We start from the raw sequence: 26,240 nt of genomic DNA on the forward strand, positions 1-26,240 counted from the left end.
GAGCTGGGGGCTTCCCTGAGGAAGGGACAGCCCTGGCTGCCTTTTGCTATGGAACTGCAGGCTCAGGAAGAAGAGATTGTTGCCCATGAGCCAGCTGGAGGGGCCAGGACAAAACATTCTGCTCTGGCCTGATTCGTCTTCCTAAGCGGCCTCCCATGGCCACATTCTCCTTACTCTTAGTTGAAGCAATGGTTAACATAACATTTGTAACTCATTCCCCTCAAAGGGCAAATGACAAGCTCAAGAAGGTCTTGAAGCTCCCTCCCACAGCCTCCAATGATAGAGCTCCTCTGTAGGGGAAAATCCAGCTACACTTACTTACTTGTCCTGGTTGTCTGTTGTGACGGTGCTGCCCTCTGCTGTCACCTCAGGGTAGAGGAACCATTGAAACCACAGCTGGTTAGTGAATGAATCGAGAATTTACTTATCTGGAAGATTTTGGAGAGCAGCGCAGAGGCCCAGGTTGTGAAAAGAAGACTTTCACCCCACAGCCCATTTTCCGGGACCTGCCCCCAGTCCCTGCCTAGCTTCGTATGCTCCTCGAGTGCTACTTAAAGCAGAAACTTGCTTAGGGAGACTATTACACAGCCCTACAAAGGGGCCTGGGAATGTCCCAGGATTGGTGAATCTCACCCACCTCAGAGTCCTGTTGCTAGAGCCATGGGGAATCATTTCCTCCCTTTCTCAGGCCCCAGCTTCAGCTGACTAGGGGAGCTTTTCCCTTGACCTCCATCCATGCCCTGGCTCACGTTCACTCGCACATGTCCCTTTGCTCCCGGCGCTGGATCAGCTCCTGGTTGCTCAGTAGGTAGTCATCAATGAATGTGAAGATTTCCTCGGGGGTGACAGGTTCCATGTAGCGTTCTCGGTCAATTCCCTGCTTGTCAATCAACACCATGTTGAAGTAGGAGGGAGTGAGACGCTGAAATTGCCTAGAGAGAGAAGCCCATGAAGTGTGAGTGAGACCTTGTCTGGACTTCATCCCACCAGGCTCTACTACACTCTCACATTTCATGGCTCTACTCATGGACTAATTCCTTCCCTACCTGATCTCTTGTCCCCACCCCCTCTCCTACCTATCTCGAGCCCCTTTGTTTTTTCTCTGCTCAGACCCTAGTCTTGCCGTCCTTTTGCGTCTGACTCTGCTAAGCTGTCCCTTCCTTACCCCAGAAGGAGCAACTGTGTTGATACCAGGCTAGGCTTCCCTCATAGGCCCCCTTAAGCAGGGCTATCACATATAGCAAGGCGGGCTGCACAGAATAACTCCAGGGAGCACCAGTTGTACGTACTATGATGCGACTAGTGTTTTCTGGAGTTGGGCTGGGCATAACCTGCACAACTGTACATGGCAGCCCTGACGTTGATTAATATTACCTGGTCAAATCTTCTATCTGGAGATGCAAGTTTGCAGTCTCCTTCCTCTGCATGTTTCCCAGGCTCTCCCCTACCTGGGACTGAATCTTTCTGTCCCCACTGAGACTGAGCCCTAGAGGCAGGTATCGTTTATAGAAGAGAGCAATGATAGCTCTATTGGCAGTGAGTGTATGTGCAGGCGTCGGAGGGGTGATAATGGATAGATAATGAGAAAAGTCCACTTCTACAACCTGTCCCCTACAATCTTCTCTTTGTCCAGGGTCCAGAGGAGTGTGATTCAGATTTTTAGTGCCTAAAAGATGCCTTTTGCTCCTTTGGAGACTGAAGACAAAGAGATGAGGCCATGAGGCAACAGAATCAGAGGCTTCTCTGAGTCACGTTTGGGTCTGAGTCACCTGAGGTGCCTTATAAAAGCACAGTCCTGGGGCGCCTGGGTGGCTCAGTTGTTAAGTGTCTACCTTCGGCTCACGTCATGATCCCAGGGTCCTGGGATCAAGCCCCATGTTGGGCTCCCTGCACAGCGGGGAGCCTGCTTCTCCCTCTCCCACTCAACCTGCTTGTGCTCGCTCTCTCACTATCTCTCTCTCTGTCAAATAAATAAAATATTCAAAAAAATAATAAAAGCACAGTCCAGAGGTAGTTTGGGGTGGAGCCTGGTCATCTGTCTTTTACACTCTCCCCCCTGCCCATTTGATTTTGATATTCTACCACTCTCTGGTTTTACCTAATGCATCCAGAGAGTTCGAACATGAGGCATGCCTCAAGACGGTAGTGTCTGCTGATTCTCCCCCAACCTTCCTGTTGCCAGTGTTCTGCCCAGCATTGCTTTCCCCCCTTCCCTGTGGCCTCCAGCCTGGACCTGAGCTCCTCGATGATGTTGGCTGATAGCTGTTGCTCCCGGATGCGCCCCACCTCCTGAGGTGGCTGCCCCACCAGTTCAATGATGGTCACGTGGCGCAGGTCCAGTCCACAGGTGCATTGCTGGGAGAGAAGAGAAGGTTTGATGGAACAGGTTCTTAGACTCAAACCCAAGGCTACTTAGCTGATTCTTCCCGGGGCCATGCTGAGGCAGTGTAGGAAAGGAGGGACTTCTCCCCCAACCATCCTACCATGGGGTTCAACAACCTCTTTCCTCTGTTGTTCTTGAAGCATTTGCCCTAACGGTATTTCTTTGATCCCAGTGAAATGTACCAAACCTATCACACCATGCAGTGTAGAAAAGCTAAATGTAATTGATAGATTGCAGGAACATAATCTCTCCTTGTTTAGTATTGCATTGGCTTTAACCTACACGGGTCCTTAACAGATGGCTATGGTGACGTTATTATAATGGCTAGTGTTTATTGAACACACATACCTAATGCTTTATAGGAATAAGTGAATCTTTACAACCCCCCTAACAAGGTAGGTGGTTTCATTCCTCTTCTGTAGGGGACAAAGTAACTTGCTCGAGTTGGCATGACAGTAAGATGCTGAGCCAGGATTCAAACTGAGGGCTGATACTGCCTGCTCAAGTGTATCTCCTTACCACTAGGCTACATGGCCAGGGCCTTCCCTCAATCTCCAGGATTTCTCCAAAGTAGGGCCAGTGCTCTTTTCGTTACCTTTTGTTGCCTTCCTCACCCTGGGCAGGATACCCTGTAACCCTATCCTGGCTCTTTGTCTTGCAGGGTTGCTTCTTAGCCAGTTACCTGGAGCAAGATTTAAAGCAAGAGTGAACACTCTGGGGCACCCAACCCCTTATTTAATCTTTGGGCTATTCCTCTAGTCCTGACCCTCAGAATCACTGTCCTTACTGGCTGCTTCCTGTTCTTGTTCTTGCTTTCTGTTCAAGCTGAGGTTTTGTCTTTGTCTGCCCTTTTTGGGGGGGGAGGTGGGAAATTGCTGGAGGAATGAGGTCCTTTTTGGTATGGACACCCAGGTTCATCCCTTTGATAGAGCTGCTGCCATCATGGGCCTCTGAATAGTGACTTACCAACTTCTAAGATTTAACCTTTAGAAATCCCCCTAAAGAGCATCTTCTCTTACCTGGGTATCTAGCCCCTTGTGGCTCCTCAGAGCCATTTCTCTTAGTCCTGTCAGTACCCCCTGAATTCTCTTCAAGAATCTTTTTATAAGACCCAATGGGTATATCTATTGTGTCTTATCTACCTCTCCCTCCCCCACAAATGGTTCTGGCTAGGTAACTCTTAGTATGTTAAAAATTGTCATGCAATTCCCTAATTTTTCCTTCATTTCTGCTACTATCGTGGTTAAGAGCACAGATCTTGGAGTCAGACTTCCTGGGCTCAGTAAAAACATAGCAGTTTTTAAAATGTGCTAAATCTGTCCACAGTAAAAATGATCACATGTTGCCCACAAAAAGTTTGAGGAACTAGGGTTTGTGCTGCAGAAAGAACAACTGTTTGCTTTGAAAGAGGTAAGGGAGTAATGGGGTGGGCTTAGGGGGTAAGTAAAGGAGCTAAGCCCTACTTAGGGGGTGGGTCTCACCTGCAGCATAGAGATCTGCATTTTATAATATCGGTTGGAGGGATCAGGAGCTGAGATGATGAGGAGTCGCTGTTTCTCATAGAACTGATCCAGAAGGCCAGCGGCAGAGTTGACATTGACATTAATCTTCATGGCTAGGGCAAGAGCATACGGTCAGTCAGAGTATGGCCTTAGGCTTCATCCCAGCACAGGTAACAACACCTTGAGGAGTTGCAGTCTTTCAGGTTAACCCTTTTTGGTTGTTTCTGCCTTTCCTTGGGGGGAAATGCTGAAAGAACACTTGGAGATTTTGAACCCTTCTGATTGGGGGAGGAGTCCCCTATTGGGGGGGGACATTAGCCCTTAAAAATAAACACATATCAGAAACCCCTATTTCCACATCATACACATTGCTAGGGGACCACTGTGCCGTATATCAGGAGAGATCCTCCAAAGTAGCCCTGATTGGTACGTCCACTCTCCCCAGCCCCTGGTTTCACTCACGGGCACAGATGGGTGGTGATCCTGACCACTGACGGCTGGACTGGCAGACCCGGGAGGGGGTTCCTTGGCGTTCATAACCTCCATCACAGTGGTATTCACAGGTGGCACCATAGTTGTCCCCTGCCGAGGTGCAGGTGAGGTAGCCATGCTGTGGCGGTTTTAGCGGTGGGCAGCGTCTCACTGTCAGGGAGGAGACCAAGTTAGGGGCTATGGTATCTCTTTTAGGGACAAAAAGTTAAGAGGGTGCCCAGGCTGTGTTTTCTAGACCAGGAGACCCAGGATGATCAGAATGAATGGCTTCTCTGTGTTTTCAGTGGCCAAGGGTGGAGCCAGAATTTTCCTCCTAAGGAATTAAATCTGAAATGCACACAACGGTGTTCACAAAATCTGGAGGTGCAGGTGAGTATACACATTATCATAAAAAAAGACTATCAATCTGTAAAAAAAAAAAGTTTGTTTTCAGACTCGGTGGACACCCTGCACAAAGATGACCACCTTACACAATTAATTTTAATATCAAAAATAAATTGGAGAAGACTTAAATATCCATCAGTGGTAGAAGTGTTAAGCAAGTCAAAATATGTTCTTAGAAGTAGGATATTATGTTGTCATTGAAAATGACTTTTGAAGAAATTTTAAAAAGCATGAGAAAACTACTTGTGTTGTAATGAAAGTGAAAAAGGGGGATCTAAGATTGGGTGTTCAGTATGATCTCAACTATATATTTTTTAAAAGTATGTAGATAAAAGACTGGAAGGAAAATACCAAAAGATTAACAATAATTGCCTCTGGATGATGGGGTAACAGATTTTTTTCCCCTTTGTATATTTATTTCCAAAATGTTCAACGATGAGCATGAATTATTTTTATAATGAAAAAACCAAATCACAACAATACAACACAACCCAAAGAGGAAGAGTCAGGCAGCCAACACCACCAATTTCAGCAGAGGTCAAAGACCGAGAATGAAGGCTGATTAGATTTGATAATTAGAAGACTAAGAAAAGGAACAAATACAGAGTATCTTCATGAATTTTATCGAGATTTAGAATGAGAAAGTCTTGTTGGGGAGTCAGGGTTTCTGAAGTGTGTATACACATGTAATGCAGCTCCCTGAATGACTCTGTGTAAGTGAACTTGTTTTTTCCCCTCTCCCAATATAAAAGGGGCATCTGTTTCAGGGTTGTGGTGGGCATGTAGAGGGTCAGGGTAAAGCAGGAATAATGAACAATGTAGAGATGGAAGACTTCTTTCTGACCTTGTACTTTCACAATGAACTTGCAGCTGGCTCGGTTATAGGCTCGATCGTAGGCAGTGTAACGAATCACATGCTCTCCTTCGGGAAAGTGAGAGCCAGGCTCAGGGCCCCGAAGTGTCACCCTGCATGGGACAGGGTAAGAGAGCCACTGAGGAAAGAGACTTCTTCGAACTGGGGTCTGGGGTACATCACTGTGGCATCAGCCTGTGCAGTGCGGTGTGGGTGGCCTGAGAAACTGCTGGGAGGTGTAGGGGGAATCCATTACTCACCTGGTGATAGTCCCATCGGCAGAGTCTTTCACCAAGGGCGGGTCCCAATATACTCGAGCGGTCAGTTTCTCCGGCTCTGCAATCTTCTCACGGGAGTGGGGACAACGGATCTTGGGGGGATCTATGTCTGCCAAGGTCAGAAATCAAGTGCTGACTCATGGGCCCCCCACCTTCCCTGGAGGGAACCCATAGAAGCAATACCACACTACTGGGTAGGTAGGAGATGCTCCCTCGGCTCAAGATGCTCAGGAAGCCCAGCTCCTGGGGAAGCGATCACTCTGTGGAGCTTGTGGAGCTTGTGCCCAGGGTGCCACCCTCATAGCGAGCAGGAATGCCTTCTGTGGTGAGAATTCCCCATCCTCTGTGGCTATAATGCCAGGGTGGCTCTTTGCAGCAGGACACATGGGAGTGACCACCATTTACCTACACATACGGGCTCGCCTCCACTCCATCGCCCATCTTCCATGCAGATTCGGCTGCGGTCACCTTCCAAGTGGTAGCCACTGGCACAACTGTAGTCACAGCGGGAGTCAAGGAGCACACCGTTTGTGCAGGTGTAAGTACCACTAGTGATGAATGGCAGCGCGTGGCATCGCATCTCTAAGAGAGAACCAAGTGAGTGGCAAGCTCAGTGGCCTGTGGGACTATCTGGAGGTGATGCCTGGGCATCTAGCACAAGGAGAACCATATCAGAGCCAGCAGAAAATACAGAAAACCCTACCCCAAACTGTCCTTACATTCTTGTGCCCAATTGCCTTTTTATTTTCACATTATAAAACACAGCAATGCTCTTGGAGGCCGGGGGCCGTCTTCAAGAAGTGAATTACTTGTCCAAGTGCATGGACTTCAGAATCACACCCAAGTTTGGATCCCAGCTCCACCTCTTCCTAGCCCTGTGACCTGAGCAAATTACCTCATCTCTCTCTGTGTCTCAGTGTTTTCATCAGTAAAATGCGGATATTCCATAGGATTGTTGTGCAGATTAAAAGAAACAATGCATATAAACCTCTGGACTCACTTAGGGCCTCAGCAGCTGTTTCAGATCTTGTTCCTCAAATCCTAGATGCTCTTTAGCAAATGCAAAGCCCCGCCTTGAGTATAATTTTGGGGCTACCACAGTACCCCTCAGCTGAGGCTCACTTCCATGTGGAAGCAGGCTCGTCTTATATCTGTGTGAGAATACAAGTCAGACCAGTGCCTGGAGGGCCAGACTCGGTGGTATTTGATTAAAGAGGAATCTATGGGCTTTAGACACCACATGTGCTGGAAGTGGAGACTGCTTCCATAAATTGATTGTGAGCCTGACTGTGAGCGTGCCAAAGTCCAGTTTGAGATACCTGAGACTTGAGAGAAGTGGGCAGGTTATACTTTAGGTTATCTAAGTTCTAGCCTTGTGTATGTTCGATTATTGGCGCTTTGAATAAAGAATTCTAGATAAGCTATGTTCGTTTGGCTTCTTGGCCAAACCAGAATTGAAGATGAGTGCCTTTTATGTTTTCTAATATCCTCTACTTAAAGACCTATAGAAAAATGACTTCCTTGAAATCAAGGCTAAGGAAAAAGGTTTGTCTTTTCAGATGATTTTCTTAGTATAATATGACAGTGAAAATGGTCCAAGGTGTTTGTGCTTTTCTCTCTAAAGAGGAAGGACAAAGCCAGATCCGTGTTCAAACAAAGTAATTAACTCATTCCAAGCACGTGGAAATATGTGTGCCTCCATTCTTTTAAGTGATTTTATGTTCATTTATAGACATTTTAATTTTGTAAGCCCAATTCAAGTTCATTTTGGAAATGATGGGGTCTAAGTCCTAAACCAAAGTACTTATAAGTGCCTAGAGGCGTGTGGTGGCTTCCTTTTTTTCGGCTATCAAGCTTCCCCTTTCCTCCACAGCATCTTCTCTGACCAATGCCATTTCTCTCTAAATGCTCACTGCCATGCATCCACTTACACTGCATTCATGTGCACACATTTGTGTTTCTACCCCATTAGTTGATAAGCAGCCTGGGAGTAATTAAGGAACTGAGTGAGCTCCTGACGAGACCAATACAGAGTCCCCCACATGTGGCGGTTCTACAAATGGCATTGAGTGACGGCTATATGGATAGACAAAGCTTAGCTGGTAAACGTGGGTAGGCTGTAGAGCTTGAATAAGAGGTAGGGATTTGGGAGCTGAGGGAGACATGATTTAGAATGTGTGTATTAGTATTTCCACATTCTAGCCTTAGGGATTCTTCTTGACTTTCAGAAGAAAATGAAGAACAGCAGATGTCTCATACTTTCGCTGCCAAGACCATCTAAGGCCTTGGGGCAGGAAGTACAGCAGTTTACCATCAGTGGGAAAGAGTCTGAGACCACACACATCCTTGAGAGCTCCAGAGAAAGGCCCAGGTTCACATTAGGCCCCAGGCCCAAACTTTATATGTACTCCTGGACCCTCTGAGTCAGAAGGGCTGGTTGTTGCTTAAATGCCCATATTGCTTGGGCAATAACCACAGGGAGAGAAAATGAACTAGAATGTTAGGATGGGGAAAGGGCCTGCAGGGCACCTGTGGAAAATTCTCAATTTACACTTGACAGAGGGCATAGTGACACCTCCAAGCATATACCCGCAAGTGGCTGACTGGCTGGCTGGCCTCTCCCATATACACATGTCAGTATATTCACACACACCACTTACGCCTGCAGTAGGCAGTTCCAGACCAACGGCGGCTTGGCAGGCATTGCACCGACCTTCGTCCGATCAGTCGAAAGCCCCGGTCACAGGAGAGCTCACAACGAGTACCCAGGCTGCTGTGATAATTTCCTCCCCTCGGAGAGTAGCATGTGGCTTCTCCATCCTGGATATTTAATGTATAACACCATCGGGGGACTGTAGCAATAGAAGAAAAGTAAGCTAGAAGTCCAGTCATCAAGACAGCGTGGTATTGGTGAAAAGACAGACACATAGATCAATGGAACAGAATAGAGAGCCCAGAAATAGATCCACACAAGTCTGTCTGTCAAAATGATTTTTGACAAAGGCGCAAAAGCAATTCAATGGAGGAAAGCTAGCCTTTTGGACAAACGGTGCTGGAGTAATTGAACTTCCTTAGGCAAACAAAAAAACAAAACAAAACTTCAGCCTAAGTCTTATAACTTATACAAAAGTTAACTCAAAATGGATCGTGGACTTCAATGTAAAAAATAAAATTATAAAACTTTGAGAAAAAAATAGGAGAAAATCTCTGGTATCTAGAACTAGGCAAAGACATCTTATAGACATGACACCCAAAACTCAATTCATAGAAGAAAAACACCACAAAATTTAACCTTGTCAGAACTAAAAACTTTCGTTCTGTGAAAAGCACTGTAATAGACAGGAAAAGTCACAAACTGGGAGAAAATCTTTGCAAACCACATATCTGACAAAGGACTAGTAGCTAGAATATAAAAGCTCTCAAAACTTAACAGTAAAAAAGCAAACAATCCAGTTAGAACATGGGCAAAAGACATGAACAGACATGTCACTGAAGAGGATATACTGATAAGCAAATAAGTACATGAAAAGATGTTCAGCATCATTAGTCCGTAGAGAAATGAAAACTAAAACTACCACAAGACACCATTATACACCCATTAGGATGTCTAAATTTAAAAAAATACATCAAATGTTGGTGAGGATGGAGAGAAACTGGAACTCTCATACACTGCAAGGGTAAATACAAACTGATACCACCACTTTGGAAAATGTTTTGGTAGTTTCTTATAAAGGTGAATGCACACTTGCAGTGAGCCCCTACAATTCCACTTTATGTATTTACCCAAGTGAAATGAAAACCTGTGGGGGCGCCTGGGGGGCTCAGTCGGTTAAGCGTCTGCCTTAAGCTCAGGTCATGATCCCAGGGTGTGGGGGGGTCCTGGGATCAAGCCCCGCATCGGGCTCCCTGCTCAGGGGGGAATCTGCTTCTCCCTCTCCCTCTGCTGCTCCCCCAGCTCGTGCTCTCTCACTCTCGCTCTCTCTCAAATAAATAAATAAATAAAATCTTTAAAAAAAAACCTGTGTTCATACAAAACACTGTACACAAATGTTTAAAATATCTCAATTCGTAATTAACAAAAGCTGGAAACAACTCAAATGTCCTGTGGCTGAATGGTTAAACTAACTGGTTTATCCATACAAAAGAAGGAAGCGCTGATGCACGCAACAGGATGAATGAATCTCCATCGTGGTTTGTGAAGTGAAAGAAGCCAGATTGAAAAGTCCGCGTACTGTAGGAGTCCATTTATATGACATTTTGGATTAGGCAAAAATACAGGGACTGATCAGGAGTTGCCAGAGATCAGGAGAAAAGGTTGGGGATAACTTCAAAGGGGCAGCCCTGGGCAAGCTTTCGAGGTGATGGAACTGTGGTGGTGGTTACCTGACTATATGCATTTGTCGCAACTCATAGAACTATATGCCAAAAAGAATGAATTTTACAGTAGGTAAATTTAAAATGACTAAAAAAAAATTTAACACAAATATATAAGCTAGAGAGAGGAAGGGAATGTGATACCAAAGAAGGCTGCTTAAGGATGAAAGATCCCAGTTCAGTACTGAGCACAAAAGATAATAAAGCCCTTAAATTATAAAGACATTAGAAAGATGCCTCATTGGCTATGCAAAATAAACGACTCTTCAGTGGGTTCAGATTTTTTTTTAAGATTTTATTTATTTTGCCAGAGAAAGAGAGCACAAGCAGTGGGAGCGGGAGAGGGAGAGGGAGAAGCAGGCTTCCCACAGAGCAGGGAGCCCGATGTGGGGCTCAATCCCAGAACCCTGGGATCATGACCTGAGCCGAAGGCAGACACTTAACGACCGAGCCACCCAGTTGCCCCCAGTAGGTTCAGATTTTAAAGGAGCACATAGAAGCAGGCATGCCCAGGGATGCATACATAGGATGACGCAGATCTTTTAGCCTGGGGTTGGGAAGGCTTAAAGCCCCAGAAGAGCTCATTTAATTCCCAAATCCCAAGAGACAAAAAAGGAGCGGCTTTAAACAAACAAACAAACAAAAAAGCACATCAGGAGCTAAAGGAACAGAGAGAGGCTAGGAACCTCTGCTTGAGGGCAGCTGGCGAATGAAGACAGATGATAGTGAGAAAACTATCTTCTAAGCAACAACATGCTTGTGGCTTCCAGTGTTAGTTTTGAGCCTGTGCCTGCGATACACGACTGCCATCTGGGGACACCATCTCCAAATTACAGAAAGTCTCTTAAGCACTACAGTTGCAGAGCTGTTGATGATAATGTCACCACTCAACGACTCTACATGGGAGGCGGGGACCCCAGCAATCGCTCCCATTCTCTTCCTCGCCTATATTCTGCCAAGGAAAATACACATCAGATTGGAATGAATGGAACAAGCAAGCGTAGGAAAGGGAGATATAAAGTTCAGGATAAACGCTGAGATGGTAAGAGAGGGCCTCGTTATTGCAAATAAGTTCAAATTTGCTGGCCCAGAGGAATCTTAGCATAAAGAAAACACATTGGAAGGCTGGAAACGAGCGAAAACACTCTTCCAATTTTGTTTTCGCCCCAGCTTTATTAAGGGTACAATCGACAAATAAAATCATATATATTTAAGACGTACGATGTGCTGTTTTAATGTACACATACATTGTGAAATGATTACTGCAATCAAGTTGATGAACGCATCCATAATTTCACATAGTTACCATTTTTTCTTTTTTTGTAGGGACCACCCAGAAAATGTAGTCTCCTTGCAAATTTCAAGTACACAACACAGTATTATTAACTATGGTCACGATGTTGGACATTAGATCCCTGGAAGGAGGAAGGCAACCTCTGGGAACCACAGCCTGGTGAGGCTGACAGCGCTGAGAGCAGCAGGTTCTAGAATATTTAAACACAGGCTTCTGAGCAGTTAGAAAGAGAAGTGGTTATCTCCAGGTGCCTTGAAAAGCAAGTAATTCCGGACTGACCTCATTTCCTTTTTTGGGTGGGGTCACCAGACTGGTAGAGCAAGGTAAATGGTGGGTACACTATATGGAAGTGAGGCGCGTGACAATGCCTTTCAGGCCATTGATGTGGATGAGATGAAGACATATGTACAGGAGAGGTGACAGTACAGTTGTTGAGATTTACAATTGGTTGAACAACTGTACCCAAAGAATGCTGTTGGGAAACTGAAACTAAGGATGTGGCTAAAAATTCCATGGCAAAAATGTCTGGTAGGAAGTATGTTAGCCATTTATTGAGTAGCCACCATGAGCTGGGCACAGTGCTTTATATGTATATATTTTTATTTTCACATCCATCATTTCATACAGTTCCCAACAGCCCTGTGAGATAGGTAGGTGTTTATCTCTGTATTGCAGATGGGGAAGTAACTTGTCCGGAGTCCTTCAGCAACTAAGGGGCAGAGCTGGGATTTGAACCCAAGCTTTGTCTGGCTCTAAAACCCCTTATCTTGGGATGCCTGGGTGGCTCAGTCGGTTAAGCGTCTGCCTTCGGCTCAGGTCATGATCCCAGGGTCCTGGGATCGAGTCCTGCATCGGGCTCCTTGCTGAGCAAGGAGCCCGCTTCTCCCTCTGCCTGCCTCTGTCTCTCTCTCTCTGATAAATAAATAAAAATCTTAAAAAAAAAAACCCTTATCTTTTTCTAATCACGCTATCTACCGCTGCAGCGCGTTAGGCTGCTATTTGGAAGTATAAATTTACATTTTTTTGAATAGGTAATATAGCCACATGATTTGAAACACAAAAAGTATAAAAAGTTACACGGTCAAGAGTCTCCCTCCCACCCCCTGCTCCCATGTCTACCCCCACTTAGCTCCCCCCGTAAAGAACCACTGTTAATTTTTTCTTTATGCATATAAAGCAGATCTTGCTCTAGATTCTTTTTACCACCCCCCTTCTTTTTTTAAAAAAAGATTTTACTTATTTATTTGAGAGAGAGAGAACGAGTGGGGGGAGTGTCAGAAGGAGAGGGAGAAGCAGACTCCCCACTGAGCAGGGAGCCCAACGCAGGGCTCAAACCCAGGACCCTGAGGTCATGACCTGAGTCGAAGGCAGACGCTTAACCGACTGAGCCACCCAGGCACCCCTACCCCCTTTCTTTTAACACATAGAGTAGTATATTATGCTACCGTTCCCACCAATGTTTTTAAAAATAAACTTAACAATGTGTTTTAGAGACCTTTCCATACCACTACGTAGCAAGCATGCAATTTATTTAAATGAAATAACATTTATAAAATACACAGCACAACAACTGGCACACAATATGTGTTTGTCCAGGGTGATATTGCTGGAAGGTGGAGGGGCTGGGACTTGAAATTCAGACCCATGTCCTCTTCTCTGTGCAGCTGTCCACCTATCTCTTTTTGGGGATTAGAAGAGAACAAAGTGCTGACAACAGAGGTGAAAGGGCCTCATCTGTGATTATCTTCAGATAACCCAGGCAGAGTTACCAGCTTGCCTAGGGTTGAAGCAATATGCTGGAAAAGCGGTGCCCCCAGAGTACTGGAGGCATACCTCAGACAACGGTTTCTGACTCCACTCCAAGAGTCAGGATAAGGGAATGAGAGAAAGTTCAAGATTAGCCAAAATGGCACCAAACTACATGGTCAGCTTGCTCTAAAAATCATGATCTGGTTTTTACTAGTTAACTTTTTCTTTTTTTAATTTTTTTTAAATGATGGGTTACGTTTTTGATGAAAGAGATGGGAGGAGCATGGCTTTAGAGTCCAACAGACTGAACTGGGTCTAAATTCCTGCTCTGCCACCTCTGAGCTCTGCAACTTTCTGAATTTACCTTCCCTGAGCTAAGTTTCCTGATCTGTAAAATGGGGATACTGAACCAGTGTCATAGGGCTGTTCTGAGAATCACATGAAATTGCATGTGTAAAATATATCTAGCCCTGGGAATGATATTTCTGAAATCAGTGTCTGGGTTTGAGCCACCAGCTCATTTTGCTTCAAGCAACAACACGCTGCTACCAGACTTTTTTTTTTCCTCTCTCTTTTTTTATTAACATATAATATATTATTTGTTTCAGGGGTACAGGTCCGTGATTCGTCATTCTTACACAATTCACAGCGCTCACCATAGCACATACCCTCCCCAACGTCCATCACCCAGTGACCCCATCCCTCCCACCCTCCTCCACTCCAGCAACCCTCAGTTTGTTTCCTGAGATTAAGAGTCTCTTATGGTTTGTCTCCCTCTCTGGTTTCATCTTGTTTCATTTTTCCCTCCCTTCCCCTATGATCCTCTGCCTTGTTTCTCAAATTCCTATCAGACTTTTTTTTTTTTTAACAGAGAGTCTCAAGCACTACAATTGCAGAACTATTGTGAAAACACAAAGACCTTACAAGGGAGGCTGGGCTCTCAGGTTGTATTTCCCAGCCACCCCATCCCCACTCAACAGTGATAACCTTACTCAGTTTTATGTCCTGAGACTAAGTTCCAAAAAGAGCCATGAGACACTTGACCCCAAGGCCAAAGGCCACCACGTCACTTACATTTTTCTAAGGAGCTTTATAACATTTAAAAAGAACCAATGACACAGGTTAATATTAATCATAGGGCTGCCAGACCTCCCGTCTGTTGCCTTTTCCCTTCTACTTCTCCCATTCACAGTTTCCTACAATCTGGCTTCTGTTCCCAGATGCCAACCAGCCAGTAAACATTTCTTGAGCACGACTTTTTGCATAGCTCTGCAGGGGTATCATACATGGCTCCTTCTGTTAACAGGTAACTATTTTGTTGAGGGTAACAAAAAAGTAAACCAAAGGGACAGTACATGATGAATGCCAGATGAGTGGTCCACACAATAAATATTTATTTTAAAGGAAGTACATAGTAGGTACTCAGTAAATATTTATTGAATAAATGAATGGAAGGGAATGAGGAAATGGATGAGGGAAAGCTCAGTGTGGGCTAAAGCCAGGAGGGACCAGAGTAGAGTTCTACTCATCTGGCTGAAGCATAGATTTCATGTGGAGAGAAGCGGTAATGAATTCTCAGCCTGGACAGCTAGACTGAGACCAAATTCTGTTAGAAATGGTCCCAGTGGGTACCACAAGCTAAGTGGATTAAGAAAAAAGAAAAAAGAAATGGTCACAGTGGGCCACTAGGTTTCAGGAAGGGAAAAACATGAGTCAGAGAATCCAGTTAGGAGGCAATTGTCGTTATCCATGTGTGAGGTAATAAAAGTTTTAATCCCATGGAGTAATAAAGAAATGATAGTTCTTGGTGAATGACTAGTGAGAGGTGATGAGGAAAAGGGGCTATTAAAAATGCCATTGATGGAGAAAGGGGAACCCTCTTACACTGTTGGTAGGAATGCAAACTGGCGCAGCCACTCTGGAAAATAGCATGGAGGTTCCTCAAAAAGTTAAAAATATACTACGAGGTATTTACCCAAGGGATACAAATATAGTGATTCAAAAGGACACATGCATCCTGATGTTTATAGCTGCATTAATTATGGAAAGAGTCCAAATGTCCATCGACTGACAAATGGATAAAGAAGTTGTGGCATACACACACACACACACACACACACACACACACAATGGACTATTCATCAGCCATCAAAAAAGAATGAAATCATGTCATTTGCAATGACGTGGATGGAACTAGAGTGTATTATGCTAAGGGAAATAATTCAGTCAGAGACAGACAGATACCACATGATTTCACTCATATGTGGAATTTAAGAAATGAAACAAACAATCATGGGAGAAAAAAAGAGAGAGGGAAACCAAGAAACAGATTCTTAACTATAGAGAATAGACTGAGAATTGCCAGAGAGGAGGTGGGCGGGGAATGGGTTAAATGGGTGATGGGTAGTAAGAAGGGCACTTGCTGTGGGGCGCCTGGGTGGCATAGTTAGTTAAGTGCCTGACTCTTGATTTCAGCTCAGGTCATCATCTCAGGGTTGAGGGATCTAGCCCCTTGTCCGGCTCTGTGCTCAGTTTGGAGTCTGCTTGAGATTCTCTCTCCCTCTCCCTTTGTCCTTCCCACTTGTGCTCTCTCTCTCTCTAAAATAATAAATTAATACACCTTTAAAAAGAAAAAAAAAGAAGGGCACTTGTGATGAGCACTGGGTGTTGTATGTAAGTGATGAATCACTGAATTCTACTCCTGGATCTAATAATACATCATATGTTAACTAACTGGAATTTTTTATTTTATTTTATTTTATTTTATTTTAGAGAGAGAGAGAGAGATAGCATGAGCAGGTGGGGAGGGGCAGAGGGAGAGGGAGAGAGAATCTTAAGCAGGCTCCATGCCCAGTGCGGAGCCCAATGTGGGGCTTAATCTCATGACCTGAGCCGAAATCAAGAGTTGGAGGCTTAACTGACTGAGCCACCCAGGTGCCCCAACTACTGGAATTTAAATAAAAACTTGAAACAAACAAAAATGTCATTGAGTCATTTTTTTGGAGAATGATGGTATTATTATCAAAAGCAGGAAGGTCAGCTGGTTGAGCCTTTTTCAGGGAAGATGAAAGAATTTAGTTTTAGATATCTCCAAATGGAAGTTTCCAGGAGCAGTTGGAGATCTTATCTGGGAGCTCAGGAGACATGTCAGGGTTGTATAAAGTTCACATCCATGCCTCATTGTCTCTTGTCACCACTAGAGAGCCCATCTCCTTTCTTGGCTTGAGCTATGACCAGAATAGTGAAATGCCATGGAGCCCAAGTATGTGGGGGGTGGTAAAAAGAGAGGGATTTGCTCATTGCTGCTGAGAAACTAGAGAGATTGAAGTTCCAGAAGGGGCCATATGATTTAGGCATTGGGAGAGAATTGTGATCTTCAAAGAATGTTGTTTCAGCATGGGGATTTGTGGGCGAGTGGAAAACAGACCTTAGGGAGTTCAGGAGTTAGTGGGAGCTAAGGCAAAGAGGCAGTGGGTGTGGACCATTTGGCAACAAGAAGAAGGTGGGTAGAAGGTAGGTAAGCTAGAAAGGACCACAGAGAAACCCAAAGCTCTGATCATTTCTCGATTGAAACCATTTTCTCAAAAGTCACCATTTACCTTCTTCTTGCCAAATATAATGTTTGAAATACCCTCAGTTTTTCTCTGCAATATTTGACACAGTAGATATCTCATTCTTTCCCCTTCCTTAAAACTCTCTTCTCACGTGGTTTCTGTGATACTATAACTACTACCCAAATCTCCTTCTACATGGCTGACTTCTTTTTTTTTTTAAACATCACAAATATGATTTTTTTATTTGTCACCATTAAATGTCTGACTTTTAAACAGATTCTCGGACTGGTGGCTCATATCCATCAGCTCGTTCAACTTTAGCACCGGTCTCATCCCCAGTAGCTTTTCCAGAACTACTACCTTCACCATGAAGCTCCATGAGCTTTCCCAATTCAAACTTGGGCTTCTTCAGCATTTTTACTTTTCTAACGAAGACATCATGAAGTGGATAAATAGACTGACAAGCCTTTTCTATATCTTTTCCGATGCTGTCTGGAATCAATTTATTGACCACTTCTTTCAAGTCATTTGTTTACACCTCTTGGGTCATGATTTCCATCATCTTTTTCCGAATTTGACGGACCTGTTGGTGCTGAGCATAAGAGGTCTTCCGAATCTGATTATTGCGTTTTTTAGTAAAACCAACACAAAATAGACGAAGCAAATAACCATCGGTAGTCTTGACATCAACATGAACTTCAATCATGGTCTGCCATTTTTTGACCATGGAGCACATTTTGTCACGGGTAAGATCCATGCCATGGAAATTAGTCAGGCAGTTTTTGCCCTGAACATCTTCAGTAATTAGCTTGAATTTTCTAAATGCAACTTCATCATTCTGATTTGCATCAAATGCAAATCAGCAAGGTTCACTTCAAAAACCCGACCCTTGAGGCCATCAGATGCGATTTTGGTTCCTTGAGTTCTTGTGACTAATGTTTTTCCAATACTTCTTATATTGAACATAGCTGGTGCTTTCACATCATACCAATCTTTCTTAGAAAATGGATCAACCACTTTCTTCTTGGCTCCCTTTTTGCCGCCTTTCATAAGGCGCTTGTTCTTGCTGACCGCCATGGTGCTGCTCAGGGAGCCAAAAGGGCTACATGGCTGACTTCTATCTCTTTTTCCCTTGTTGGCTTCTCTTCTCCTACTCACATCTGTAGATGTCCTCTAAGGCTCTGACTTTTGGCCCTCTGGTCTCTCAGACAGCTCATCCATCTAAGCTCCACCTTCCTACTTCCCACTGCCTGTAGGGCACCTTCCCCAAACGAATTTTCGTTTCTAACTTTGTCTTTCTCAGTTCTCCCAGGTATTCAGACTGGGTGCTTTCAGATATCTGTTTTTTCTTAGCCTCTTGGTACATCACATCTGGACCAAATCTTGTCATCTCTTTCTTTGAAACATCTCTGGGGTTCTTCCTTCCTCTCCATTTCTTAGCCACTACCCTCAGTCATCTCTGACCAACATTACCATTACTAATTCATGTAATGAAGAGTCTCCCTGACCCAGGCTCTACTTTTCCTGAACCCCTACTTCTGTAGACAACAACAAGGTTGATATTCTGGAATTATCATTGTCATGCCACCCCCTGTGCAAAGACATATGATGATGGCTCCTTATAACTCCTAACACAACAGCTGAACTCTTCTGCACGGCTCGCAAAGCATAGAAACAAAGAATCTTAGAAATGGAAGAGATACTAGATATCACCTGGTCTAACTTGCTTTCTAATGTAGGAGTCCCTCCCTATTCAGTATTCTTCACAGATAGTTCTCCTGCCTGACCAAGAGAGGTCCCTAGATCATGGAGCCTTTCCTAATTTTTGTCTCACTCTTTATATTCAACTTTATTTGCTCTTACTTCCTCCACATCTCATCTCCTCCAGTCAGGCTGGTTTCTTCTTAGCTCCTTCCTCTAACTGCTTTGTTCTTACCTCTATATCTGTGGCCAGCTGCTTTGCTGAATGCCCGCCCCTCCTTTCTCCAGTTCTCAAAATCCACCCATCATTCAAGGCCTAATCTAAACATCGTCTTTCATGATCCTTTCCCCGACTTCTTTTTCTTAACTCCTATTGCATTTACTGCTACCACATAGTTTCACACTTGCCCTACGTGTGCTAATTTTATTGCCTTGTCACACATCCCCCACTCCCACTCTGCCCCCAGCAGAACATAAGCTCCTTGAGGAGGACAAAACCTTACCTTAGCTTTTGTATCATCCACAGGCTTACCCTGCACAGGATTAGGCATACAGCAGGTACTCAGTCAATATTTAATGATTAATAATAGATGGGTAGCCTTAGTGCTAAAGAGGTAAGGTCACACAGCAAGTCAGTAATCAAGTTCATGATTGGCAATCACAGCCCCTGATTCCCTGAGCAAAAGTGTTGGTACATATGAGCCAAGCTGGATGAGGATACTTCAGGGAGGGTCTAGGCCTTAAGCCAGAAAAGACCCTTTTCTGAGCCTGAGAAACAGGGAGGTTTACCTCGGTAGTCTAGGGCAGGAGCCCGTGGGACCTCTTCAGCATATACTTCATTGTAGCTTTCATCTGGGTAGTAGCCCGAACCTACAACAAAAAAGATAATACCAAGATGACATACTAATTTCTCACTCAAGAACTTCCCAAACTTTCCCCCTATCCAACTTGGTCCCTTCCTGAGGACATGGCACTCCTTGTAGGAGGGAGCAAGGTGGATATTTAGTGGGAAAATTTTTGCCTTGTAAGGCAGCAGAACTATTGTACATAAATCTCAACATCCCAGGTGCGTAGAAGGTGAGCTCAGCATTGTGGGGGTGGGAGTGACTTACTTGTAGCGCAAGAAGCTTCCATTCAAAAGAAAAAAGATGAACTTCTTGACTACCCATCCATCCCACCAATGGGGGCTATAACTGACCCTTTTCCTTGATGCAGCACACAAAGTCTTGGTGAGATACTGATGACCAAGCTCTGAGGATGGACTGTTGTCCCAGGTAGGAGGAAAAAATTAGTCGAGTAAGAGTCTTCCCACTAGTGACAGGCCTGCTCATGGTCCTCAGAGAGAAACAACTCCTCAACCTCCCACTAGCACACACGGCACCACCCTTTTGCCATTTGGTTGCCATTGCTAGGGGTGGCATGCCAAAGCAGAGGAAGGGTTCAAAAAGCAAGAGGGAATGAGCATAGTTTCATGTCTCGAGCAGTTTGTCCTGGTTTGGAAGAAAAAGAAGGCAGAGTCCTTTGGGGAAATTTCCTGTTCCTCTAATCAGCAGAAGCTTTAGCAGGGAGCGGCTGAGCTAGGAGAAAAATCCCAATCCAGCCCCCATTCTGTTAAGTGGCCCAGTCCCTGGTAGAGGAAGGCCCGTGGCTGTCTGGGAGACTAAACAGTGTGTTCCACTAGACGGCAGGAAATCAGTCATGAATGCAAACTAATTGGAATAGAACTTAGTCCTTTCCGGAGTGAAGTTTCCGGAGGCTCTCTTTCCAGCCTATCTGAGCCCTTATGCATGCACAGGAATCGAGCAGCCAGCCATGCCGGAGTCAGAAAACAATTCCTCATTTCCAGGAGAGGGTGTGCTTTCAGGACAGGGCTGGGCTTTAGTGCAGGAGCCCTTTGGCGTGTGTAAACAGACCACAAGCTGGTCTGCCTCCTCTCCGGGAGGAGGCACAGGGCCCCCTGCACTAACGCGTGGAGCAGAGGGCCAGATGATGAAGCTCCTCCATTCCCCACAAGCCCAGACTGGGGGGTGGGGGGTGTTGGGAAACCATTCCAACCTGATGAACAAGGGAATGAATCAAACTGAAAGTTTGCCTTATGAAATCATGTCTTCATTGGTTTGCCCTCATTCCAGAGGAAAGAGTTCATTTTTTTCTTTCCCTTTATTATTATTATTATTATTTTCTGTTTTCCCAGTCCAGTTCCTTTCTTGGCTTTCCTTCATTTCTCCTTAGGCCTCCTGTCCCTTGCTCTCTCTCTTCCCACATGGGAGGGTTCTTTGTGGGGGCATGGGATTCTTGTCAGCTGTTTCAGTTTAGTATTAGCCTCAGAGCCTTACAGCTTCTGTAAACAGGAGACCAGATGTGTGTGTGATTCCCTAAAGGATTCGCCCCAGCGCTCTTGTTCCAGAGTTTGCTTGCGAAGGAATGCCCCACAGGGAGGAAGCCTCTGTTTACCAGAAGAGCAAACAGGAGTGTCAAAAAGCCTATGGCTTGATAGCAGCAGCAACACCACTGCTAACAGCACTCAGCATGTACTTGTACTCTGTGTTCAGCCCATTACATATGTTATCGTACCATGTCACCCTAGCATTTCAGGGAGGTAGACACTCCTACTGCTCTCTGATATACAGATGAAGACACAGGCTCAGAGAAGTTAAGAGAATAGCCCAAGTTCTCCCAGCAAGGAAGGAGCAGAGTGGGCCTTCCAGCCCAGCCCAGGGTGGTTTGATCCCCTGATACCAGACTCGGATACTCTGCTCAAGAGGGCAGTAAGAGAAAGCTTTGGACAGTATCCAGCAGAGGAAAAAAAAAAAGCAAAATCTTTCTTGCGATCCAGCTTTTTTCCTCTGTGTGTAGGCTCAAAGGCCACAAAGCAACTTCTAGCATTCCAGAATTACAGGAGATGTGGGAAAGCTGAAGGGAAGACTCAGTCAGATAATTACAGTCTACAGCAGGATGCAGAGGTAGCTGGACCAGGGCCAAGTTTGCATCGGATGGGAATGGGCTTAGGTCACCTTACCACTTTAAGCCTTTCCATTTCCCTCTCTTTGCCTGTCTTGGGGTATTTTATGTTGCGGATGTTAAGATACTGAGATGAGACATAAGGAAATAGAGGGGCATGCTCCCCACATTGTTCTATCTGCTTACCCCTTTTCAGCACCTGGGAAGAGAGGTTTGGGCAGCATTCCTCAGTTCCCTTGTATCCGTCAGAGATTACTGTGTGGTCCCTCCAAATTCAATTGTACCATCAGATCCTCTAAGCACTGCCCTTCCCAAAGGTATGGTTGGAAGTGTAACTAATAGTTGGAAACTATTTTAAGATCCACACTAATGCTTGGCTTACGATCACAAATACAGTCTGACTTCCCGAACTGCACAGATATGCCAATCCCCACTTTATAACCCACTGTTCACTTTATTACTTTTCTTAACCCTTTCCAACACCTGCTGATGATTCCTGGATCTTTTCTCCGATTAGCCCTGAATCCACATGTGGCTGCTTCCCTTGTGTCATTCCTATTTGAGGACAAAGCTATGGCCATGAATAAACAATGTTGGATGCACAGAGAGTGGTCAATAAATAGCTGTTGAATGAATGAATGAAGCAATGAGTAGAGCAGGCTCAGACAGCCGATCTAGAGATGTAGGGGAGGATTATCAAGACATTTCTGAATTTCTCTCATCATGTAGCCTCCTAAGAACAGAAGGCAGAATGAATAGGTTTGTAGGGCTCTCAGAGACCTCGCCAAGGGCTTGACTTGAATTTCTTCATCTCAATGTCAGCCCTTGTGCCTCACCCCCTACAAAGCCAAGCTAAGCCAAAGAGGGGGAGAAGTTTGCATATTTGGTTGAAAGCTTGATGCAGCTGTCCCAGACAAACAGAGCTACTGCCAAAGGCCTCCACCAGGAGCTAAGGGCAAGTGGAAAATTTTAGCTGCAATGACTGTGGCTGTGATGGAAGCAGTTTGTTATTTACTCATCTCTGGATATTTTCCTAACTCTATTGGTTGGGTCTGACTCCTTCCCCTACTCCTCCCAGCCCCCATGAGCGCAGACACTGCTGGCCACAGAATATTCTTAGCACTTGGAATGCCAGTTGGGCCCCAACAAAAACCTCCGTCTGCCACCTCATTAACCTTCCTTCATTTCTCTCCCTCCCCCTTTCCCTCTCCTCACTGAGTCTATTCTCTTCAGCTCCTTATGTGTCTAGGGGCAAAGGATGACACATTCAGGAATCCAGAAATCTCCATCCCTTCTGAAGTAAGGAATAAGCCAGAAGAGACTGGGGAGTTCCTGTTTAAGAGAATGTGACCTGTATTGTCATTAACATCTTTGGCAGAGAGGGACTATAAAAATCTTGTCCTATAAGTAAGGTCTAGGGGAGAGAGAGGGAGGGAGAGACTGAGAGAAAGGGTGGGGGGAAAGGAGGGAGAGAGAGAGGAAGCTGAGTGCAGAAGCAGGTGAGATAGTGGCCTCAAAACCATGTTGTCCAACCCTCTCGTGCTTGTGCTGATGCAGCCTGTTTTCAAATGTCTCTGGTTTGCCTCAAAAGCCTCCTTTAGTAGCCAGTTGCAATGATTAACCGTCTTTGTTGTTGCAAATAGTTCTTCTTTATTTAATTTAAGTGTCTCTTGTTGCAGTCTAACTCTCCCTTCTCCAAGACTTAGTCTAGGCCCTGCCTTCCTTGGAAATAATGAGCAACAGGTCCTAAAACTTACCTGCATACCATGTTGGTGTCACTGCTGGGGTGAGGAAGAGCAGGAGAGATAGAGCTCCTCTTTGGGTTAGTTGACCGGCCATCCTTGAAAGGAGTCGGGATGAGGGGAGGTTAGGGAGATAAGAATAGAGATATGCGGCCAGAAGTACCAGGGAAAAGGAAAATATCTTTCAGAAATCAGCCATCAGTGAGCTTCCAAAAGTGAGAAGAAGCAGAAATGCAGGATCTGTGAGGAAGAAGAGAAATTTTTAAATTACTGAATGCTTGTTATATTGTCCCCTTTGTAAGGATCTTCTGCTTTATAAGAGTAACAAGACTCTATTTGTTATTTCTGATTTCTTTTCCTCCCAGGAGGAAGATGACATAAAACAATCAATTCTCAATTAACCCTGGTGGGATCAGATGCAAATGTTCCACTGTCCAAGTTATAGAGAGGGACATGGAAGAGTCAAGATCAGGAGAGGTCCAACATAAAGTCATATAGAGCCAAGAGAGAATCCTGTGATCTAAAAGCTGTCAGTTGATAGTTTCATCCATTTAACTAGTATTTCCTAACCTCTAATCTGGGAAAGCATTAGTGTGTCTGGACTAAGAGCTCTTGAACTCTGGAGTTAGACAGATCTGTATATGCATCCAATTCTGTCCTTATTAGCTATGGGGTCTTGGACAACTTCCTTAACTTCTCTGAGCCTCAGTTTCCTCACCTATAAAATGGGAATAATAATAGTATCTATCTTACAGAAGAGATTATTGCCTGGCACATAGGGAAGCAATAAATATATATTAGATGTTATTATACTCAACTTTGTATTAGACAGGACTAGACGTTTCCTTTCTCTAGTCTCTCAGGCCTTAACTATGGCCTGGCTCTTTTTTTGCCTTTGGGTTTTGAGACTTAGTGGTTTGGTAGTGGCTTCTGGCTTTCGAGTCCAGCCTAACCTTCTGGTATTATTCTGCTGAGCCAGCAGGAAGTCAGCGAGGTTGGGAAGAACCTATTGAGGTACGTGAGGAGAGGGTAAGCAAGCTTCAGTTGCCCTCTCACTTCCTGTCCTGTCCTCACTCTAATGCGATGAGAGTTTTGTGGTTCCCAGTAAGCAAATACTTCGTACAAGACAGTATTAAAACTTGCTGCCCATTAGTATAAACTGGCCACTGAACTTTTCAGCAAGCACCCATTCATCCACATGTTCTCAATGAAATGCCATGCTCAGGGGAGGAGTCACTCCCAGAAATGGAGAAACAAAAAGATAGCAGATTCTGGCCAGAGTCCTTAAGGGACATGAGAAGTCGAAGAATGGCAAAAGTTCATTTTCCAATTCATTGCTACTTGGCTTCAGATTTTGTCCAGAGACTGGCAAGGAAGCAGGATAGGAAAAAACAAAAAACAAAAAAACAAAAAACTGAGAACAAGCGAGGGAGGCAAGCTAGAAAGAAAAGAAAATCTGCCAGGGTTGAGGCAAGAGATAAAAGTAGAAAGAGGGAAGAAAAGGACAAGAAAAGGGAGGTTAAAGAGAGATCAGGAAAATGAACAGCTAGGTAAACTAATCACCACCCCCTCTCACGTATGCATCCTCAGTGCAATTCCTTGGCTGTGGAGCTGGGGCTGTCCTATTCAGACCCACTCCTCTACATCTGTCACTGCTTCCCTGCCCTCCTCCTCCCCGGATCTGAGGCTGAAAACCTGACTCGCAGAGTCAGCCACCCTCTGCTGCAGGCCGGGAAGGTAGTGGGGACCTGTGTCTACAGCCAGGTCATGGCTCAAACGGCAAGCAGCATATGATCCAGTTTCATAAAAGAACACCCCCTCCCCCACCAGCCATGTTGCTCATGTCCTGGGTCTCATTACCCGCCAAGGCTGCGAAATGAGGTAATAGAATGTGGAGGGTTAAGCAGCAGATCTTACCTGTTTTATACTTTTTTTGGTGCTCTCTTTCTTTCTCCTTTTTCTCCTTCCTCTCTGCTCCTCTCATCAGTCGGAAAAACTTCTATTTTAACATTCCTAGAACGAGTGGCTCTTGGTCTGTCCGGGCCTCCGGGATTCTGTTAACACTGCCCAGATGTGAGGACATCCGCATTTGCCAAAAGTTTCCTTAAAGCTATATTATCCCCAAAGCTATAAGCTATTCCTCCCTCAGAGAAGGGTTTTAGAGAAGTAGGGGAGAAAGAACGCAAGGATTAGAGGCCCATAGTCCGTCTGCCACGGAACAGGGGGAAAGTATGAATGGCACTGGTCCAGATCCCATGAGTATGGTAATGACTAACAGAGGCTGCCTGAAGGGCCTCCAGAGATGTGGTGTACTAAAGAACCCTTCTTCTTATGACTCAGCATGACATCAGGATCGAATGAAAAGGAATTTCGAAAAATCCAACGAAGGGGGAAGATTGTAGCCAACTTTGAAATTCCCTAGAGATTTCCCCAGTAATTTCTTCGTACTTCCCAACTCAGAGTCGCCTTGCCATCCATATACACAGGGTCAAACACACTTTGAAACTCTCTCACTGATGATCTAACGTCCATGGACTTCAGTTTCTGATAAGATTACGTTGTTTACAAAAATTACCATGCACTTTTTGCCTGAAGGATCAAGACTGATTTCCTGTAATAAGAGTGGAGGGAAAGCACGCTTAGAGAGGCTTTAGTGGGAGGCTGTTTAAGCAAACCTCCATGATCTGTGCATGGCAAGGTTATAGCTGCGGCTAAGCTGTTTCCCAGTGACCTCTGACAGAAGGCTATGCTTCGCTAAGCAAGCTTTCTTTTTCGTATCTGGTAATGAGAGTATTCTAACATAGCACGGACTAGCTTCCTACACTCTCCCGCCTCTCAGAGTGGACATTTTTGTCCTTGAAAAACCAGTGATTGTGGAAGAATTTTGTTTAGATGCTGTAGAAAGGGTTTCTTCCCTGTGTGTGCAAGCAAACTGGCAACACCTTCTCAGTTACAAAGGGAAGAATTGTGCTT

The 26,240-nt window shown here is 44.8% G+C and overlaps 1 protein-coding gene and 1 pseudogene across 2 annotated transcripts; both read right to left on the bottom strand.

Annotated features, from left to right (window-relative positions):
• Nucleotides 1–333: 333 nt before the first annotated feature.
• Nucleotides 334–25,656, bottom strand: SRPX2 (sushi repeat containing protein X-linked 2). 2 transcript variants are annotated; one of them, XM_027607912.2, is made up of 11 exons: nt 25,185–25,654; nt 23,283–23,507; nt 19,354–19,434; nt 8,553–8,744; nt 6,298–6,474; nt 5,875–6,001; nt 5,606–5,727; nt 4,348–4,527; nt 3,865–3,998; nt 2,234–2,355; nt 338–932 (listed from the first exon to the last, which is right to left on the bottom strand). In XM_027607912.2, the coding sequence occupies exons 2-11, from the start codon at nt 23,362–23,364 to the stop codon at nt 752–754; spliced, it is 1,398 nt and encodes a 465-aa protein (XP_027463713.1). In that variant the 5' UTR covers nt 23,365–23,507; nt 25,185–25,654; the 3' UTR covers nt 338–751. The 2 variants fall into 2 exon arrangements, with proteins under 2 accessions (XP_027463714.1, XP_027463713.1); XM_027607913.2 differs by lacking the exon at nt 23,283–23,507 and having other exon boundaries at nt 334–932; nt 25,185–25,656.
• On the bottom strand, nt 17,071–17,940 carry LOC113930635 (annotated as a pseudogene).
• Nucleotides 25,657–26,240: the final 584 nt, after the last annotated feature.

This window comes from Zalophus californianus, chromosome X (assembly GCF_009762305.2).
Source record: "Zalophus californianus isolate mZalCal1 chromosome X, mZalCal1.pri.v2, whole genome shotgun sequence".
Lineage (NCBI taxonomy): Eukaryota > Metazoa > Chordata > Mammalia > Carnivora > Otariidae > Zalophus > Zalophus californianus.